The 21486-nt window shown below is 50.8% G+C and overlaps 1 protein-coding gene across 2 annotated transcripts in view; it reads right to left on the bottom strand.

Moving 5' to 3' along the window:
• LOC104578185 (phosphofurin acidic cluster sorting protein 1-like) overlaps nucleotides 1–19438 on the bottom strand; it is a 44255-nt gene extending 24817 nt beyond the window's left edge. The window contains exon 1 of one of the 2 annotated variants that reach the window (XM_088531267.1): nucleotides 19233–19438. In XM_088531267.1, coding sequence (XP_088387393.1) covers nucleotides 19233–19423 — 191 coding nt within the window. In that variant the 5' untranslated portion in view covers nucleotides 19424–19438. The remainder of the gene's footprint in view (nucleotides 1–19232) is intronic. The other variant, XM_088531266.1, reaches the window with a different exon arrangement.
• Nucleotides 19439–21486: the final 2048 nt, after the last annotated feature.

Below are 21486 nucleotides of genomic sequence, written 5' to 3'. Positions count from 1 at the left end.
CTTTTCTCTATATGTAGTGGTATTAGTTATTGGAGTATGGACTGATGTGAGCAAACACGCAGCCTTCCCACAGCTATGACCATTTTCTGCCCTACACACATATTCCGCTGCCACCTCAAAAGCAGTCTTCAGAGCCCTGGCAGGTCACCAGATGCTACTGAAAGACTCTGCCAACTTCCTGAACCAAGATTTGTTTGGACGCTTGGTTTTAGTGAGGATGGGGAGCTTTTGTCTTAAAACAGTTCGAGAGAGTTGATCAGGCCTGTACTGGGTGCCCACAAATAGGCTTGTGCTGCCAGGAATCCCTCACCTGTACTCACTGTGGCCCCTTATCACATGCAGCTTCAAAGCTGTGCACCCATAAAGCTGCTGCTGAGCAAAAAAAAAAATGAAGAGAAATCCAGATGTTCTGTAAGACTCTTCAGTCAGGCAAGCAAGAGCAAGCACCAAACTGTTCTTCTTTCAGTTCTGAGCACTGCCTGCAAAAACAGAGATAGAGTCTGGGCTCTGTAAAAACCACACAGCGGCAGCATCTGTGCTTGCTGCCCCGGAGGAGGCCGACGGCACCGGCTCTGAAGCTGCTCCAGCTCCCTCCCCAGGTGCCTTGGCCAGTCCCTCAGCTCTCCTACAATGCGGCCTCGCTCCGGGCATTTGAGTGCTGCTGAAAGCACCCTCCTTCCCAGCTCTTTGTGAACGGTAAGCCAGGTTGTCCCTGTCCTGCACAGGCTGAAACGGCTCATGTGGCATGGGTTGGTTACTGCAGAAGAGACCTGAGTCGGTCCCGAGGAAGAGGGAGAGCAGGCTGCAGAACGGCAGGGCCTTCCAGGAGCAACACGTTCCAGAGATGGGCAAGGAAACGTCTTTGCATCTTCCAAAGTCTGCGTTCAGGACTGCAGGAAGGAATTCCTTTGCTGCAGAAACAGTCTGCCCTCAACGTGAAGCAGAACTGCACGAGAAGCTGACTTCCCACTATCCCCACCACGTAAACAAGGTCCTCTACAGCCTGCCAACTAGCGAGCCAGTAACTACCTATTCCCGGAGAGGAAAATGCCTACAGGAGAAACTGGCTTTACCTACCAGCCGCCGGCCACTTCCAGTACTGAAGAAACACACCAATTCTCTGTCCTAGCCACCCCAGCAGATGCCCTGTCCCAGCACTTCCCACTCAGGCTCTGCAGAGTTGGAGCCCCCCAAGAGCTGGCCTTAGGCACCCCTCAGACCTGCCCCAGCGCTGGCTGTGGAGGAGCAGGAGGAGGTCAGAAACATTCACCTGTGCTCCATGGGCTGCTTCCCAGAGGCTGCAGGGCACGTGGCCCCACTAGGGTGATGCTGTCAGTGGGATCCGAGAAGAGATCGCTGCCCCCAGTCACCCACACGTGTGCTGTTGGCTCCTTCAAGCCTATTTCAGAAAGGTTGAGAAAGTTATTACCATTATTTCTACCTTTGCCTGCTTCGTCTTGTTGTCTTAGTTACCAAAGCCCCGGTGTCTAAGGCAACCAGCCTTGGCAGGTAAGGAACGACAAGCCAGCAGAGGCAATGCAAATATTTAAGATGGCTTTCTAAAATAGCAAAAATAGTAACACATGCTAACACCTCTCCCTACACCAGCACGTACGGCAGCAGAAGCAGACTCGTGCCCAGCCCGCAGAGCCAAATGTGGGCCAGCAGCTGATAAGAAGCCCTTCCCTGCCCATTTTTGGCCTCTGAAGCGGCCGGGTTCCGTGTTTCTCATGTGCTGGAATGCTTCGCCCAGGCAGCACAAGGCACCTCCATCTGCGAGCGGGGGTAACACGATGCTCATGTGGTTTCTGAGATCACTAGCTGCTCTGCAAGAATCCCAGCCCAGATGACATAGATGCTGCTCTGTTATTTTTATTATAGGCATGCAATGCCCAGAACATCTCCACACTCAAATCAAGGACACAGCTAAACCAAGGTTTGGGCTTGGAAGACCCAAAGCCTGCTGCAGGTACCTCACATCACAAACATATCCATTTGGCAACCATCTAATTTCACAAAAGTCACTATATTACAGGAAAGCACTGCTAACCAGCACACTTCAGACACGCAACATGGGGCACAGATGTGAGGGATGCTAAGGACAGCCTTCCTTCCAAACATCCACCTGGATCACTATTACACCAGGACTATCGCATGCTCAGAAGCTGCAGGAAAATCTTTGCGAGGTCTGTGATCACATGTGGCTGCATGGGAGCACTAGACAAAATAACCCTGCCCGCCCCCTTGGGCATTACACACAGCTCCTTCACCAAGTGCAAGGCCACTCACAAGCTCCCCTACATCCCCCAGCCCCTGGCACGCATCCCCAGGAGGTGCAACAGGAAGAAGAGGCTCCGATTCAAGCACTTGGATGCTCCACAGTTGCCGAGAACCTGAAACTTTGCGCTCTCCGCAGTCTCACAACTTCAACTCGCAAATGGCACAATCGGGAGCCGCCTGCACGTTCACTTGCACATAAAGCCCAGCACATAAGCAGGGAACATTTGTGGGGAGGGAAGCATTCCATCCTCACGGGAGCGAGGGGAAGGGGCCTGCGCACGCAGCGAGCTCCGGGGAGCACCCTAGCTCCAAAGCATCAGGTGCTAAATTACCTTGGGGGCTTTAAAATTTCAGCCTTCAAGGACTTGTAGCTCAAGGCTGGGTTTGAGCTACCCTCCTCTCACAGGCGCATTAGAGGAATGAACTTTCATGCAGGACGCACTGCTTTAAAAGCCGTATTTCTGCTCAAATTCCTGATGCATTTTTTTACTCTAAAATGGAAATGGCGCAAAATTTCAAAAATTACTTTCAAAATTACTTTCAAAATCCTAGATTTAAATTGTGTCTTAGCTTGCTTTGACCTCAATCCACCAGACCCAGGAGACAACCAAACCCTTTAACCGCTGCGGGAAGAGGCGAGCAAAGGCAGGACCCTGCAGGGAGGCCGCAGGTCTGGAGAGGAGGAAGGAAGACTCAGCGCTGCAGCTGCCTGCCTGCCCTTTGGGAGATGATGCTGTTTGTCCCTATGCCTTCGATGACGTTTGTCCCTACCCTTTTGGAAGCTGCTGCCCTGAGGTCCAACACCTGCTCCCTCCTTGCAAAAAAAAAAAAAAAAAAAAAAAGAAAGAAAAGAAAAGCAATATGAATAGGGAAGCTAATTGGGAAGCTGGGAACCAAGCTGCGGCCCAAGGGAAGTTCTCCAGGTTGCCACAGCAACTCTGCCAGTCCATGTCACCAGAGACCATCATGTTCAGAAAATTCAGACAGCAAAGCTCTTCAAGACCTGGAAGACAGCCAGTCACCCTGCTTGCTGGCGACAGCGCGGAAAGCCTAAGCAAGACCAACCCCGGTCAGTCGAAGGACGAGAGGTCTCCAAGGGACGCCAGGACAGCTGGGACATCCAGCATGGGCTCAGCATTCAGCCAAGCCACAGCACTGTGGAGGGGATCCCTGAACGGCCATCATGATGGGCAGCAACTTTTTCCAGTAGAAGAATGAGACGCTTGAGCTCCTGGAAGGCTACGACCATGAGTATCAGAGCAACATATGCTGTGTGTGACACAAACAGCTCCTTCTGCTGTAAAACGTTGCTTGGGGCACTTAAGTGCAACAGGCAGCAACACCGTAAAACCTCCTGACATGGAGTGACCAGTCCTCCACGATGCTTTATAAGGGTTGACAACAGCTCAGGAAACAGCAGTCTTCCAGCATTTCCCCTCAATCCGGAAATAAAACTGATCGTTTTCCCTTCCATCTCCTTTACAGGATCTTTCAAAGCTTGAAATTAAGGAGTTGACACTAAATACCTGGCTTAAGCCCCAGGCAGACAATAACTTCACAACCCTTCCAGCGCGCTGCATTAGCAGGAGTTAGTAGGTTTAATGCAACTGCTCCTGCCAGCCTCTCTGCTTGCTTGCAACTGCCACATAGAAAGCACAAATTACTCCAGCGGTCCAAGAAATGTGCCTGAAATAGCCTGAAATGTGAGACTTATTGGCTGTTTGCATCTCTATCAGCCTGACTTTTAACTCCTTTGGCAACACCGCAGCTCAAGAGCAACTCCAGCTCCAATCTTACCTTTAACGGTGCTGCAGGATGCAAAAACTCTACAATTGAACATTTGTAAAAGTTAATACATCCCACACACACATTTGGCAGGACTGATATGAGATACGTGCCCTAACTCTTCTTGTGAGAAAAAAGATTTTACCCAAACAGCAATGAAAGAGCAAGAACAAATTCAGAAGGTGCAAGTGGATCAAGATCAAGAAGGACCACCTAGAGCAGATCGCCCAGGCGCGACCTTAGGGAGCCTGGAGGTTGCATGCAGCTCCCTTGTGCTTTGGTACTTACCAAAGAGCTTTTCTCCCAGCTAGACATCTCGAGCCCTGTGGGCAACTTGGAGCCACTTGGAGGAGGTGCCAGGGCAAGAGGCCGTTTGTTAACGCGTCCTTTGCAGACCTGGCACACATCAGAGAGGAGTGTCTTGCTGCCCGGCTGTAGTACAAGTCACTTTCATTAAAGCCAGCCCAAACCACAACACCAAGAGGACTGTAACATTAGGGTTAAATCAAAAAGACCTTCCCCTTACACAGCTGCCCTCAGCAGAGGAAGCAGGAGGGCTTCGTTCTGAGCACCTTGTGCTGCAGGTTGTGCCCAGGAGCAAGTCTCCAGCTGGCAGGCAGCATGCAGCAGGTATTTGGAGGAGCACGTTTCTGCTCATCACCAGCTTCCTCCACGATGCCCGTAGGAGTCCAAACAGAGTGACAGGCTCAGCGTCAGGCCCATATCAGCCCCACAGAAACAGAGCCTCACCCCACTTCTCTGCGGATGCCACATCCCTTTTGGAGGGTACAGGCAGAGGAGACAGTGACCAGAGCCAGCAGCCCCTGCCACCAGAAGCCCATGCCTTGTTCTCGCTCCCTGCGACTCCCCACCGCCGCATGTTTGAGCACGTGACAAACTGACTCAACCTGCTAATCCAGCGAAGATCCAGCCTAAAAAACATAACCAAGTCATTTCCTGTGAGGCCAGCAACGAGATGGCTGGATGGGCACTCAGGCACGTGCCATAGCTGGCTCCCAAGAAGTGCTAGCCCTGAGCTGTCCAGCTGGGTCTGCCCGCTTCTGCCACACAAAAAGCATCCAACAGCACCCGCTCAGCAAGACTGCAATTCTGCACGTGGAAGAAATAAAGCTCTCCCCCTTCCCTTGAGAAAACCCCATCATGAGTCAATCGCGGGAAGTGTTTCATCTGCCAACTTTAAATATTGCCCAGCATCCCAGCAGAAGGGCATACAACTCGGCAAGGCTCCAACCAAAGCCAAGACAAGGGCAAGTAGCCACTTTGGGGTGACGGGCTCTTGCCTTTCTCCTCCCTCGGCATATCATAACACTCCCATCGAGACAGTATGATTGGTTTCAGTATTGTAATCAGTTTTGTCCTTTGGCGAGTCCTGCAATCTGTTACTTTGGAAATCGCCGGCTGTCTTGTGATGACAGCTCACACAACAGCTTTGGGTCAGGTGTCCCAGCTACTGGCCCGGCAGAAGATGAGAAACAAAGGTAATGTTGGTGTTTGAGACAAGAGACTTACTAGAAAATGGTTCAGTGCCAGAATCTATCACATCACCTCCTAAGGACCAGTACGTGAGAGCTCCATCCTTTAAGATCAAGAGGGACACCAGTCTTAAGGGTCTCTATAGCCCAGCCTCCTGCAGAGAATATGCAAGCGCCAAAATTGCCCCAGCAAACAGAAAATGATTTAAAAAAAGAAAAAAGAAAAAAGATCAATCATATATCAATGAGCAACAAAATAACTTTTGTCAGTGCCAAGGGCTCTCTGAAGTTTACTGTCCTTTTTGAAAGGCAGATCATGAGCAGCAAAAGCTCCAGGGCTGAACAAGTGCCACTGTTTTGGATACATGATGTGGCAAAGCCTGCCTCCAGGAGGAACTTCTCCAACAGAACCATTTCCAGGATGCATCGATGGGCGCTGAATCCAGCATTTGCAAAGCTGAAAGCTTCAGTAAGGCCACTCAAGGACTTTAAAGTTGCTGCTAAATTAAATGGCATCAAAGCCTTCAAATTTCAGAGTAGAACTATGGGGTTTTTTGGAGAGGTCCAATTCCCATCCTGAATTGTTCTATCAAGCTTCTTTCAGTGATCCAGAGAAGCCCCTCACATTGTTCCCTAGAAATCATTTCCTGTCCTCAAAACAAACTGCTAAGCAGAGCAGAACAGCACTGCTTTGTTCCCCAAGCTCCCAGAGCTGTTACTGCATCTCAGCACCTCACCTTTGAGATGAGCTTCTACAAGGTTTGGAAATACCCATTTCCAGGTAAAATGCAAGCCATTGCATTATAAATGCCTTCTCCATCTCATCACGCTCTCAGACCTTGCTCCTAGCACCTGAAACATGCGAACCAACAGCTCTACAAAAGGTATCAGAGCAACTGTAGAATATGCCAAAGCTCGGGCAACTTCAGGAAGTGCCGTAGACAGATTCTCTCTTTTCTCCACATGCCCAGAGAGAAGCAGCCAAGAGGAAAAGACTGATTTTTTTTTCCTTTTCTTTTCTAAGAAATAGAAACTTGTAACTATCCAGTCGCCTGTTTTGTCTAAAAGCAGAGTGCTCAGTAGGAGAGCAGTATATCCTGAAGATACATCACAAATAGCAGGGCACACTTGGAGGAGCACTTCAAAAAAGGAGGTTTCTAGGGAGGAAAGAGTAAGGGCAAGAAGCCTTCATACCTCCCAGCAACCTGCCCTGCCAGAAAAGGGGTATTTGTCCCTTCATTCGGAGTGACAAACTATCTTCAGAAAGGGCTAAACATTAGCAGGCAAGTTGTCTCCCCTCCAACAATCCCACCTATGTCCATACAAAAGAATGGGGAAGTCAATGCTGGGTTTCCACTTAACTTCCTACTAAGGAGCACTGCTTTGAGGCAAGCTTTTCCATTTGCAATCCTAGGGCATAACTGTGGATTTCTCACACCCCAGGCGCACCCCCTTGCGCCTGCTGTAATTCTCATATGTTACTAAACTACTCGAATGACAGGTGGTTCGGCAAGGCAGCAAGAGGCTGGAATGCTGCCAAGAGCCATTGAGGAAACAGCTTGAAATGCATCCCAAAGGACAGCGGAAAAAAAACCCAACTGCACACGCACCTCAGCTCTGCTTTAGGAGAGGTGCCTGCAGAATAAGCACTCAACAAGTTTGCTACGCTCGGGCTTGCCGCCTCAGGAGCCGCCCGCAATCCGAAGCGGGATTTTACTCGTAAAGCAAATTAAGAAGAAACCCAGGTCTGGCTTAAGAATCACATGGTTTTCATGAAAAAAACTCCCACTCTGAATGCAACAGAAAGCACACAGCAAATTTTGAGGGGGTGGAGAAGAAAGACGGGCAAGAAAGTGCTGCCTGTGGGCTATGGGCAACTCTATGCACTTTTGTTCTCAGATATATCCAAATGAAAGAGCAAGACATTTTCCTAGTCCCCAATGCCCCGAGTCCTTCCATTAGAAGATGAAAAAAAAAAGAAAAAAGATTCTTGGTTGAGTAGACATATTTGGAAAGTACTTGTTGTGAACCTGCACATACTCCCTGGAAGAGAGCTTCACTCCCTGCAGTGTAGTGGGTGTAAGTCAGAGAAAAGGAAGCATTTGGCTTACATGAACTTGCCATAAGTTTTCCTCCACGGGGGCAATTTTACATTAGCCAAAGAGCGTGGTGAAACTCGGCACAAGCAGTAAATCCTTGTGTGTTGGGCTGTAAATCTTCAGGCAGGCTGTCAAAACCAAAGCTGGGAGATCCAAGCTTGGCAACAGCTGTACGTTTGCAGCCCTAAGGGCAAGAGTGAGGCTCCTTGTGAAACTCTTCTGAAGCACAGTCATACAAAACCTCTTACAAATTCCTAAGCTTGGAAAAGCCTCCACGCTACCTTGTTTCCCCAGCCGACTCATTTCGCTATCGGGTTGCAAGCAGTTGCTCCCCAGCACCATCTGTCACTAGCAGAGCTACTCAACAAACAGCTTGTTCAGGAGCTGCTTCTCCTCCCAAGCACTGCAAGCCGTCTCAGTGCGAGAGCAGGGTCCTTGCACATAAAACAGACACTTTCCCCTGTTACTGCTTTTATCTAAGCCCTTCAACACAGCTGTACCATAGGCAAAATAAGGGACATCTCAAGGCAGCACAATACCTGAAAAACAAAAAGGGCTGAATGTTAAGGAGTGCAAAGCGAGGCTGGCTCTCACCAAGCCTCCTGAGCTCTCCGTACGATCCGAGTGTTGTGGGAAACAGAGGAAGGCTTGGGAACGACGGGTACCGGAGACATACCCACGGCTGGTATTCCTGCTGCGCTCCAGTAATGAAACAGCCTTGCGCTCAATGGGACAGAAGACAAATTTCCCCTCTTTTCCTCCCCTTCTCCCCAGACCCATCCCAGATAGCAGCTGGTTTGTTTTAAGTGGATTTATGGCTTTTTGTAAGAGACTGGGCAGTTCTGTCCCAGACGAAAGGGGGCAAAGTCCCTTCCCCCCCAGGGCGCGAAGTAACTGCCCAGAGAGGTTGTGGAGTCTCCTTGTCTGGAGATCTTCCAAACCCGCTTGGATGCAGTCCTATGCCACGTGCTCTAGGTGACCCTGCGTGTGCAGGGGGTTGGACTAGATGATCTCTAGAGGTCCCTTCCAACCTGAAACATTCTATGATTCTATGAAGCAGGTGGGACATCCAAGGCGCCCCACTGCATGGGCCAACGGCGGAGGCATCACAAACACCCTCCACATCCTCTCTGCCAGGCACCGTCCAGAGGCGACCCTCCCTTGCGACACTGCCAGGCCTTAGAGCCACCGAAGGCAACTCACTGAGCTGGCGCTGCCAGCACAGCCATCAGGTATGGAGAAAAGCAGCGAGGAGCCCTTGTGTTACCAGAGCTTGAATTCAAAGGTCCTTCACAGCGCGACGACTTCCGACGCGTCCTTGCCAGGGGTGGTTACTTGTCACTGAGGCACTTTGCCGTCTTGCAGCAGTGCGGGAACACTCTGGAAAAGCGGCTGCATCCGCGGCGCTGAGGGTAAAGCAGCCCTGGATGCAGCCTGAGGTGAACACGTCTGACTGCGGCCTGCAAGTTTGCTCGCCTTGAAACCGCAGCATGTCCTCAGAAGAAACCAGAGAGCTTCTCTCCCCATTGCGCTGACACAGAGCAGTGCGGCAAAGCTACCCCTGATTTTAAGCCTTCCTCTGCCTGGCGTTGCCTTCTTCTCCGAAACAGTTTCCACACCCTGCACATCTTACAGCCAGCTCTCCTTGAAAAGTCATTTACACTCACAGTGTTGGAGAAAAAGCAGGTTGTAATTAAGCAGCATTATTAATCCTTTGTCACTTGGGACACCAAGCCTATTCCTATCAAGAGGGCTGCTTGCTACTACGATCAGGACTGGACAGTATGGAAGTGCCTCGCCACTTTTTGGAAGAGAATATGAGATCTTAGGAAGCCAAGAATGAACTGCTCACAAATTAGTTGAGCTGGGAGGTTGATCATTTCTGCTCTGCCATCCGCAAGCACTTCTGCTTCTCCGTATCTCTCCCGAAAGCTCCCAGTTTCCCTGTTAAGGGCAGAAGCTACCTCAGACTCCAGCCCAGTCTCTTACATAGCTCATCCATGTCACCTGAGAAGAGAGATCGAAGAACTGCCTGGCAGCCAAGAGACCATTCCTTATCTGGACAGAGGGTCAGGACTCAGATCTTGAGGGCAACTGCTTCACGCTGGACAACCCCCAAGTCCCCAGTGCAAAGCCCTATTACAGCTCAGCTGCTTCATGTACGGTCAAGGCACAGACAGCTCTAATTTGCTTCCCAGACACCACATCCCTGACTGCAAGGGGAGGAAACCGTGACGTCTCTGTTTTAATTAGGATCCAACCGTGTCAGGATTAAAGAGCAGTAAATGGATTGCTTACTGTATCCACAAACAACAAGAAGGTTAACGGAGTCCCTTTCGCTCCTCTTGGCTAAGCTCTGAATATGGAGAAATAATTGGGGGCAGGGAGCAGAGGGGGATTAAATCTTTCCTGCCCCCACTGCTTGAGAGGAGCATCTAGAGTTGATGATTTTGCCTCATATTTACAGCCAATACCTCTCACCTCACAGATACACAGGCTCATTTCACTACCTATACAGCAAGCAAGTGCATCTTGTTGCGCAGCTGATCCACAGAACATGTTGCTTGGAAATTACTCCCCCTTCACACACTGAAATGCATCATTGGAAAAGAAAAAAGAAAAAAAAAATCACAGTTCAGGTTTTGTTTAAACTAGTTTTGTCAGCACCATGCCCTCCCAGCCTGTTCCCTTCAGTTTTACCAATTCTTTCCTAGGTAGTCTTCTCCTTTCCTTTTCCCACCACATTCCCATGGGAAAACAACAGCAAATTTTCAGGCTGGTTGAGAGTTATTTCGGTTGACCAGCAGCAACACACACAGGCACATCAGCCTGCAAGCAGGGCTGGGAGGAAGCTGGGCCTCCCTCACCTGCCCATCACTCACAGTGGGACCAGAAAGGATCTCCAGCCTCCCCCACCACCACGTTTATGAAAATGGGTTCTTTGTCCTTACCAAGCCAGGACAACACTGGGCAAACATACCAAGTTACAAGCGTCAGACAGGTATTGTCACCATGACAGCCTGTATTTTCTTAGCAGTTTTCTGCACTAGGCTGAGTGTCGTTGGCTGGGTTATTCACAACACTCAAATATTTGGGGAAGGAGAAAGAAAAAGAAAACTAATTGAGGACAAGCCAGGCCAAACCACTGCTGCTCCACGGCATGCACAGAAGAGTCGGAGCAATGCAACCCTGTCCCCAGTGCTGCTACAGCAAGACTTCACCGTTCTTCCAGGAGGAACCAATTTAGAGTTAAGATCCATTCCTAGGCAAGCAGGGGAGATTTTTATTCCCTTCTTTGCTACGCTTTAGCTCTTGGGAGAATCACTTCACCCTTCTCCCTATGCAAAGCAAGGAGAGCCCTACGGAACACGCAGCCTCCCGCTGCAGCAGCGCCCCAGCCAGCACCCACCCCAGCGGGAGCCGGGCCGCCGCCACCGTCTCCATGCGCCTCCTGTCACACGAGCTGATTCCCAGACAATTCCCAGCACATTGGCAAGAAGCATCTCTCAAGGGAGCACCAGGATCTGCCCGGCCAGCCCATCCTCACCCACGCAGCCATTAGCCAGCCTCACGCTTCACTGCAAGACTCTAATTGTCCTCACCTGCAGCACTGTCTTTCCTCGGTGTAAACAGCCCTTGAAGCCTCAGCAGAAAGCCCAGTGAGCCCCTCTCCTGCTCCCCAGACCTTCTTCTGGACACCTCCAGTTCCTCCAGGCCTCCAAGGCTGGCCAGGGAATTGTGAGCCCTCAGGATGGGGATCACGTGAAAAGGAGATCTCTCCTGGAGATGGGGCTCCCAGCAGGTTCCTCCCCAGCCACCTCTCTCCAAGCACTCGCAGGCTTCCTGGCCCAGCTCTGTAGTCCATAGGAAGTCAGGAAGCAATCCCTAGGCATCCCCTCTGCTTCAGATCCGTCTCTCTGGCCTTCCCATGCAGGACACATTCCTCGCTCTGCTTTCCTGTGCAGCGGAGCTCACGCAAGCGAGGCGACAGCGACGCAGGCACACGGAAAAAACTGCCAGCCAACAAAGCAGGGAGAAGAGGAATACGAGTCAGAGCTACAGTTTGGGGCAGAGAAAGGGTTATTTGAACCAGGGGGGAAAAAAAAAATAGCAGTGAGCAGCTTCAGGGCCAGGATCTCATAGTAAGCCTCACTTGGCCGTCCAAACTGCAAGGTCATCTCCCTGCTCTATTTTCAAACAAGTCACTCGTTTAACAAAAAGCACGTGACAAAATTCACGCTGCTGCATAGCAGCCTCCCTAGAAACATTAGAAAGCGCTTACTAAACCAGCCAAAGGCCAGGAGCAAGCTCGCTTTCACCTCTCTCATTGCTCTACTGTGGTTGCAGCTTCCAAGTGGAGCCTCCCTGAGAGCGACCTCAGGGCAGGGGAAAAAGAGAATGGAAGTTTGCAGCGGCACATCCAGCTTCTCCCCCTTCAGCCACTCTGGCACAGGTAGGGCTAAAATCACAGCATGCTCTTTGCAAACCTAACAGGTTTGCAGAGGAGACGCTCCACCAGCTGTCTGCAAACACCAGGTTGCTGGAACAGCACGGCGAGGTGCAAACGCACAACAGTCCCGGGGCAGCCGTCCGGGCCGCTGTGACCCCTCTTGCTCAACAGCTCACTTGCTCACTGCGTCTCCAGGCTAAAATAAAACGTGTTAATGAACTCACCGCCACAGAGCAATGAGGAAAAGAAGGGTGCTCACAACACGTTTACAAGTAGATTTTACTAAGGTTTCCCCAATGCACGTGGTTGCGGATCAGGCTGCGTCGCGCTCATCACCTCAGCAGAGCCTCACGGCGAGGGTGGGAGAGCTTGCAAAGTCAAGGGACTTGATAGACTTCGAGGAGAAAATGAATCAACTCTGCATAGATACCATAAGCCGTGCAATGTAAACGGACACCCCAAAGGAGCAAAATTCCTCCTGAAACAGCAGCAAACAAGGAAAGAAGGAATGCAGGATTTGAAAGGAAGGTATGAAGGGAAGAAAATGTGATCCAGAAGTAGCATATTTCAGGGAAGCACATACAAGAAAATTCAGAAAGTCTGACAAAAATCAAAAATAATAATAAAAAAGATAGCCATTAACAGGGAAAGAAAAACCTCAAGGCCACTAAAAAAATTCCAAGCACACCAGGAACAAGGTCCAGCCGAAAAATACAAGCCATCCTACAGGAACAAAACATGGCCACTGGCAACCCACAACAAACAGCCTCTGAGAGTTAAACTGCATGCACAGGAGACAAAACTAAGGTTCAGAACTGAAGATCACTCAGTTAGAGGTCTGCAAAGCATGATAGAAGCAAGGAAAAAAAGATGTGAGAGCAGGAATGTGCAGGGTCTTTGAGAGAGAGTAGAAAGAGAAGGAATCAGACATAGTGCTGAGGCACAGAATGAATGGACTGCTATGGATTGCTACGAGATAAGAAACACAAGGAGAAGGAAAAAAAATGCAGGACAGATACAAAGAAGCTCTTGGAAATAAACAAATAAACAAACATAAATAATTTATACCTAAAATATGGATTCAGATACACTACCCAACAAATTATTATAAAATTGGGTGGCAGAAGTACTAATGAGAGGCTTTAAAGGAAGACGACCCTCATCCCTAGTAGATTAAAGTTTAATATTAAAGAATGGGGAAACAGTGGTCAAACTTTTTAAAATGTAGTTACTCTAACCCTTTTACCACTGCAACAGGCCAACAGTTAACCATGGGCATGCTCCAGTTTTGTAAAACGGACCTGCCAGACGAAGCTGGTAGGGACAGGAGAAGCAGTCATTATCATGTGCCCAGAAAAAGAGTTAAAAATACACAGCGGCCCTAAGCAGCTGTGCATGGAGTCTGGATGTTTTTGTCCAGGAGGTCATCCCACATGTAATGGCTGAGGGTCTCATGTTATTCAAAACGTGCTTGCACTGACGAATAGAAAACAGGATGAGACTTACAGTGAAAATCAGCATTGGCAGGAAAACTGGGAGGACTGAAAAAAACAGAGTAGCAGATAAAATACAACAGGGTTTTTTCATGTGTTAAGCAGAATCCCTTCCCGGGTTAAAGCACCCAAGACAGGAGAAGGAGAAAGAGCATGGGAGATGACAACGGGCAGGAGGTTGCAAAGGTGGCTGCATTGCAACAGGTCCACAGGAAACACGAGTGCGTTTTGGGCCTGGGAACACAGAAATTGAATTGCATTGCGGAGCAGCAAGTGGCCTCTGCAACCACAGCTGCAACGTGTTCCAGTACCAAAATGCTGCATCTCCCCTTGGGGTCTGCCGTGATCTGTACGCTGAAGTACTCACCAAAGTGACTCCCCTCCTTTCGGAAACGGTCCTGAGAGCAGGACCAAGCTCACCTGAGCAGGCTGCTTCGCTGCAGGCAGAGACAGGTCCCTGCTGCCTCATGCCACACGCACAAAAAAATAACACACACACTCACTCCTTGCTTTCCAAACTCTTTAACCTCAGCCATTGCAAGGTAGGCAGCAGAAAAAGGAAATAACCACAACAATCACCAGCTTTGATGTCATTAAGGGGAAAAAAAAAAAAAAAAAACCACCCAGAACCACAGCATCCCCCTCATCTGGGGTTCAGAAAGCTGGGAGCAGATGACAACACAAAGTATTCAGAAAAGAGCCTTGACCAGATGTTCATCTCACATGCTATAAAATGCGGTATGTAACCTCTGGGGCTTTTCTGGAATCCTTTCCTTTGAAGTTGATTGGAGACATGTGCTCAGTTTAGATTCATTTCTGTATTGAAAAGAATTGCACAAAGGCAGTACAGATTTTGGTAAAGAACTCCCTAGGATACCTGTACCCTGTGATTTACTCTTCCGAGAGGAAAGAGATTTCACAGGCTAAAGATAAGGGCATCTTCATGCAAGAGAAGGGGACGCTACACGTTTACTGCATGGCTACTAGTAATCACAAGTAATTGAATGCCCTAGAAAAAGTGGTATCAGCACTTGGAGCCTACTAGAACAACATCACATTTTTGATAAGCTGTCAGATAACTAGGCTAGCACAGCCTAGTTAACAAACGAAACACAGGAGAGCAAGTCCCCAGCATTGCAGGGATTTCAAATAAAATTAAGCTTTCAGCAAAATTGCTATTAATTTTCTGAAAGGAGCACACCTTCCATCAGTCACAGCAACAGGGGACACTTGTCCCAGGCTCCGGGAATGAACAAAAGGATGGAATAACAGGCACCAAATCAATTATTATCTGTTTGGGAGGGAAACCGAAAGGAGCTCAAGGAGAAATCCCAAGCACGCTCCCCTGTGACAGACAAAGCCACGCAGAGCAACAAGATAGTGGACGGCACGTCAACGGGGTTACTTTGCAGGCTTGCAGCCAAGCGCACAATATTAAGAACAATATGCAATCAGATGCCTGTTTAGAACATTTTGTTTTCTATACGGGACTAAAAGGAAATCATAATCCAAACATGGGAAGTATCATCACTTATAAGAGACCATTTCCTTACAAGAAATCGTGGCCTCTCTGGAGAACTCGCTGCCTGGAGCTCCTCTGATTTGCTGTGGCATCGGAACGGATTTTTTTAAAGAACAATCTGGAATCATTTAACATTCCCAGAGGTGCAACTCTCTTATTCAAACAAAGCAGCTTTTGCTGAGGTTAGAAGTTTACAGTGAAAATCCCCAATTTGCCCAGGAAACGGCTCGAGAACCTCTCAAACGGACAAACACACATTATTTCAGATGGAGTAAGACTGCTTCTTAAAGGAACCCCAAGCTCCGCAGCTCTCCATCGCTCCAGCAGCCTGAGGAGTCACGGCAGAGCGAGCCAGCCCTCCTCGCAGAGAAGGGAGCGGATCACCCGAGACCACAGCTGAGGGCAGACGAGCTCCACGGAGCGCTGCCAAACGCAGCGGGGCCGCACGAGAGCGCGGCCTTCCACACTCTGCTCCACGCACTGCTCGCTGCGAGGCTTGCCAGGGCCCGAGCGAAGGAAAACGCGGCCAGCTGCGCAGAGGAAGGCTTGCCCTGTCCTCCACGAGGTGGTGGCTGAGAGAAACTGTCTGCCTCGGTGGGACGAGAGGTTTGGGACAGAGGACAGCATTTGCTTATGGACGTTTTTAAGACCCACCGTAGGATCTCTCCAGTTATACTTGCAACAACAGTGCTCCTTCCAAGGAGCCTTCCAAGGAGGCGTACCTCAGTTTTCCAAAGCACACATTTGGAAGTTTTAACAAATTTGGAATATCTCCCAAAGATGATACCCTGAAGGCGCGTGCGCGCTGTTTGACAAAAAGTCAGGCCAAATCATGTGCATTTCCCCAAGTCAATGCTTTTCTAGGTACCAGAAGCATGAGACACTATGTTCGAGCACACTGTGTGGGTGGCAGCAAGACTGGGAATGCTTCTGTACTCGAGCATCATACCGAGATATGAGGTACTCCAGGCCAAATGCAGTGTTTGCATCCACATATCCCCATTTACAGCCCAATTTGTGCAGGTTGATGAATCTACGCTTGCAGTTCCGACTCATCTGTACCGATACATTACCTAAAATCCAACTCTCTCTTCTGACTAGAAATGTGATGACTTATCAGTGAAACAACATCCACATGACACTGAACACAAGAACTGTGTCATGGAAAAAAGGGTATAGTGAACACAATCACACAGTCTTATCTTGTTTCCTAATTCGTTAAGAAATCTCAGATATTAAAGGGAGAGAAAGGAAGAGCACTCATTAACAGAGGCAAAAAAAAAAAAAAACACCGCAGCTGGAAAAGGACAAGTCCCCAAGCACATTTGCACAAAATACTTTCATGTACTTTTCCCAAATGCACAGCCTGATCAGCATATGAAACAATGAAAACAAAGTAAAGCAGAACTTTGATACAGGCAGACATTTTGCTTTGGGAAAGCTCTGGTTTATTCCCTGTCATTTCCACACAGTGAAAGAGAGACTTACTTGCACGGTATCACAGTAAGGTTCTTCATGAGGCCCCAGAGCACCTCCACGAAGATTCTCAATAGCAGAACTGCAAGCGTTAAGTAAAGGCTGATTGACTATTTTAGCAGGAGCACACTTCAACCCCCACAGTGGGAATCAAACAGGACTGATTTCCATCTGAGGAACCAAGACAGGAAGCCAAACATCTCTACCCCACTGCGTAGCTTAACTGAAGATGCAGAGAGCACTTTGCTTGGTTTCCAGGTGCTTCTTTCTGCTTCTCTGCCTAATAGCCCACTGCCCAGCGTGCTGCCTCCCCAGAGCTCTTGGAGCCAGCTAAGCGGCTGTGCTCGCTCTCGTAGGAAGGGCATTAGGAGTTCACAGATCTCTTTCACCTTGGCCCTGAAACTAGAAAGAACCATCAGGAAGGATAAGACCTCTGTTCTGGGAGCAAAATAATTTCCCAAATTAAATATGGCCTCAGTGATGCATGAGGTATTTCTCATTCAGCAGGAAAGACTTCCACTCTTTGTGACAGTTCACCTTCCAGTTCCAAGATCCTCCTGTGATGCATCAGAAGACTCACAGACACCTTACAGCGTTTCATACCTTAGGTCTTACGCTCCATGGTACTGATTTGTATTGCTTCTCACAAATTTGGAGGGCCCAGACAAGCAGCTCTCAACAGTCCTACATTAATATCCTAACATGGAGTAGCAACGCCACTCAGGTCCACCCAGCTCAGCCCTGCTCCCGTAGAAGCCAAAGAAATCAGACCGAAGAAGGGCAGCAGAGACTTACAACTCAGTGTCTAGAGAGAGAAAAAAAATAAATTTAAAAAAAAAAGGAGAAAATTCTAGAACTTTTGGACGTGGTCAAAGTTCTCCTTTAAGACTATGCATGAATTGGAGACAGAAAGACCCGAGCAAAAGGAATTACACGCTCTAGTGGATATTATTTTACCACCACTCAATTCTGATTCCACAAGTACAATACAGGGGAGAGAGCGCCCGGGCTGGGCACAGAGACACTACAGCAGCAATCTCTGCCTGGAAAAAACCTAATGCCGAGATGAAAACAAGCCTATCAGCAGAGGAAGAACGTGGGTAAGCAACAAGCAAGCACAATGAAACGAAAGAATCAGCTTCCAAAAGCTACTTCCTATGTTAACAAATGTTGGACTTTAAGGAATTCCAGAGATTACATTTTGGGTTGCTTCCATGGAGGTTTCCCCAAGCCAGCATGTCAGATGGCTGTAGCCCGTAGCAATCAGCACATGCAGAAGTTCTCACATGAGAAGAGGAGTCTACACAATGCTAGTGGAAGCTGTCCTTGCAAAAAGGCACAGAGTTAATTCTGACAAAAGAAGTTGTTCCTAGGGTTTTCAAATCGATGATATCCCATTTCTCCTAACAAACTTCCCATGACATCCTGCCACCCACGGAGCCCACTTGTTAATGCAGTCTCCCAGTCATTCTCCCTTTGGCTTGCACAAAGCAATTCCTCCTCTAATGCTTACAGATTTTCCACCTGCAGAGACTACGTAGGCACACACACTATCACTCACCTCTGTGCAACCTCTCCTTCTGCAGGAAGCCCATCTGATAATCCTTTGCTGCTCTTAACATGCGTTTTTTGAGGAACCCATCCACAAGTAAGCAATATTCCAAGTCACTTTAAAGCTGCAGAAGAATGATTGCTCCCTGCTCCACAGGACTTTGCCTCAGCATGCATCACCCAAAGCTGCTCAGGCCTTTCCCCCTGCAAATTCCTTCAAATCTGCTGCAGCTTCGGCTCAAAACCTCCCTGGACACCAGAACATCTCAGAACATTTCTGCTTCAGCCTCAGTCACCAGGTGTCTCCCTACAAACACATCAACCTTCTGAAACCTTTTCACAAAGGCAGCTATTCTTCCTCCCAACAGAAAAAAAAATAGTTATTCTTCTCCTCCTGAGATTTAGGTATCTAGTTTTTGTGCAGTACCTGACAGCTTACTTGTGGATACCTCACCACAGCCCGGAGACACGCAGATCCAGAACACCTTCTCGAACCAGCCCCTCAGGTTCAGAGATCTTAACACTTGAATAAGACTTCACAAGTGACGCCCCGCAAGATGAATTAGCCCAGAGACACCCAGTTCACCAAAACCCCTAGCACCGACGGATGGCTGCAGGAGCGATGCAGGACCCCAATCTTCCCCTCGGGTACTTCCACTCTAGGACATCCCCTCACCCATCCATTTGGCCGTGACATTCGCGACACCCAAGTTCGTTCCCTGCTCTGCCGGGCAAGATGAGCGCTCGTGAATTCACCGTTACCCGCGCGGCGGGGCCAGCAGCCCGCTCCGGGGACCGGGCACTCACGGCCAGCGCCGTTTTGCGGGGCGAAAGGGGAGCGCGGGCGCGACGACGCCCCGCTCGGCGGGGGCTCTGGCCTACCCCAGCCCCCAGCCGCGGTGGGGAGCAGCCAGAGGCTTCACGGCGGCGCCTCCGGGCAGGGCCCCCCGCGGCGGCGGCACCGGGAGCGACACCGCGGGGAGGAGGCGAGCGCGGAGGGGCGGCGAGGCGGCCCGGCCTCCCCGCACCCCGCCCGGGCCGGGCAGGGGCCCCGCGGGAGCGGCGCGCGAGGCCGCGCCGTACCTGGGCACGCAGCTCGGCGCCGAGCGGTCGATCTCCCACGTCGCGAAGAGGTTCATGGGCACCGGGACCGGCCCGGGGCCCGCCACCGCCATCACGGCCGCCGCTGCCGCCGCCGCCGCCCCGCCTGCGGCCGCCGCCGCCGCCGGCCCCGCCGCGGGGCCCGAGCTCAACGTGCCGCCCGCCGCCGCCATCGTGCCGCCGCCGCCGACGACGACGACAGTGGCGCTGGGGGCGGCCCGGGCCCCCCTCGCCTCAGCACCGGCCTCCGCCTCGGCGCGCGCGCCCGCACCGCGGGGCGGGGCGGAGCCCGTCGGCCAATGGAAGCGCGGCAAGGAGAGGCCGCGGCGCCCCGCGGCCAATGGAAAGGCCGGCAGGGTGAGCGGGGGGTGCGCGCATCAGCCAATGGGAGCGGGACAAGGGCGAGGCCCGTGCGTTTGGCAAAGCAGCCAATGGGATCCGGCGGAGGTGGGACCAGCGCTCCCGACAGCCAATCGCGGAGGAAAAGAAACGCGACGACCGGGCAACGGGCGGCCAATGGGAGAGGCGCGGCGGCCCGAGGCGGAGGGGTGGGGGAGGGCGTGGTCGCGGTCCCTTTAAAGCGCCGAGGCGCCGCCCTCCCCCATCCCGGCCCGCGGGAACGCGCCGAGGGGCGCGGCCGGGCGCGCGCCCGGGGGTAGCCATGGCAACGGGGCGGGCGGGGGCCGCGACATGGCGGCCGCGGGGCGGCCTCGGCCTCCCCCCGTTCCCCCCCCCCGAGGCCCGGCCCAGCAGCGGGTGCCCCCCGAGCTCACAGAGACCCCCAAAACTGCCCCCTGCGGCCGGGTACGCGCCGCTGCCGTGGGCTCGAGGGGGGCCCGTGCAGAGCGGGCACCGCGGTGAGGCGGGGGCCGGGGATATGGTGAGCCAGGGGTGAGGTGTGGCCTAGGGAGAGGAGCTGAAGCGCATCCAGGGAGCCCCCAGAGACTGCGCAAGGCCGGGAAGTGGAGCAGGAAGAGACCAAGGGCGCTACAGGTGGCTCCACAGACACCTTACTTTGGCTGTTACGGAGAACAAAACAAACAAAAGGATTTCACCTCTAGGAGGGCCTTAGCAGGGGGTTGCAATGGAGCAGGATAGTCCTGGAAAGAGGCAGGGATGAGCAAGCTAAACCAGGAGCTGCAGCACTCCTGTTGGCGATGCCCTCAGAGAAGCCAAATGGAGCCAAAGGCCAGAGAAAGGGCAGGTGAGGTGATGAGATCCTGACCCACGGACAGAGAGGAGCCAGGTCTGTCAGGAGCATGCAGCTATGCAATCAGCTCATTTGAATCATCCCCCAACCATCTGAACCATTAGCAAACTTCACCTCGCTGCTCGCTCCCTCTCCCAATCCATTTTTGCACGGGAGGAAGAGCACAGGTCCCTGCGGAGCCGCGCGGAGCTTCTGTCTTGTTCTCAAAACATCTTGTTTGCTGCTTCAATGCGTTTTCCCTCTTTACGCAGTCGCTGATGCATGAGAGGACCTTGCCTTTCATCCTTGACATTCTGGCTTTTTAAAGAGCATTTGCTAAGGCATCTCAGCAGAAGCTTTTTGTGGAAAATCGGCTGCATCCGGGATGAGTTACGCTTTTCATAGCATTCTGTGGATGAAGGTGAAAACTTTGTTTTGCAGCTGGATAGAGTGATGTGTCAGTCAGGCTGGCCCGGCTTTATCTCAGCATTTCCACCTATGGTAGCTTGATACCAGCTGGGTATCAGTGTTGTCTCTTCCTAGAAGCCACTGACTGCTTCAGAGGACCCTGCTGGATACAGCAATATCTCTCCATGATTTTGCTTTGACCATTTGCCTCTCGGTCTTCGTTAGCTTTCATGGTGATTCATATCATACAGAGGCAATTCCAGGAGGTCAAGAAGCCTTTTCACTCTGACTGCCACTTGCAGGTTCTTGCTACCAAGAAGTTGTTTTCCCGCTGTTCTCTTGGAGAACGTCCAACAGGACTGAGGTGGATTTCTTCGGTTCTCTCCCTACGGACTGCTCCCTCTGAGTACCTCTATCCTTATTTCAGCCCACTTGTTTATTTTAGCCTTTTGGCTTTTCTGCAGAATAATTTTTGCATTTGTTCTCAGTGTGCCTTGTTTATTTGGGGATTTGACTACCCTGGAAGACTATCCTTCTACCTCTGCCTTGCTGTTATACTGACCATGCCAGAACCTGGTTATGTTTTGGCTTAAACAGGACCTGGCACAGTTATCATTTAATGCAGCTGCTGACCTGCCA

This window comes from Tinamus guttatus, unplaced genomic scaffold, assembly GCF_059628265.1.
Source record: "Tinamus guttatus ecotype Peru unplaced genomic scaffold, ASM5962826v1 Tinamus_guttatus_pri_ptg000403l, whole genome shotgun sequence".
NCBI lineage: Eukaryota > Metazoa > Chordata > Aves > Tinamiformes > Tinamidae > Tinamus > Tinamus guttatus.
Note: the sequence above shows the minus strand (reverse complement) of the source record. Positions and strands in the feature narration are given on the sequence as shown.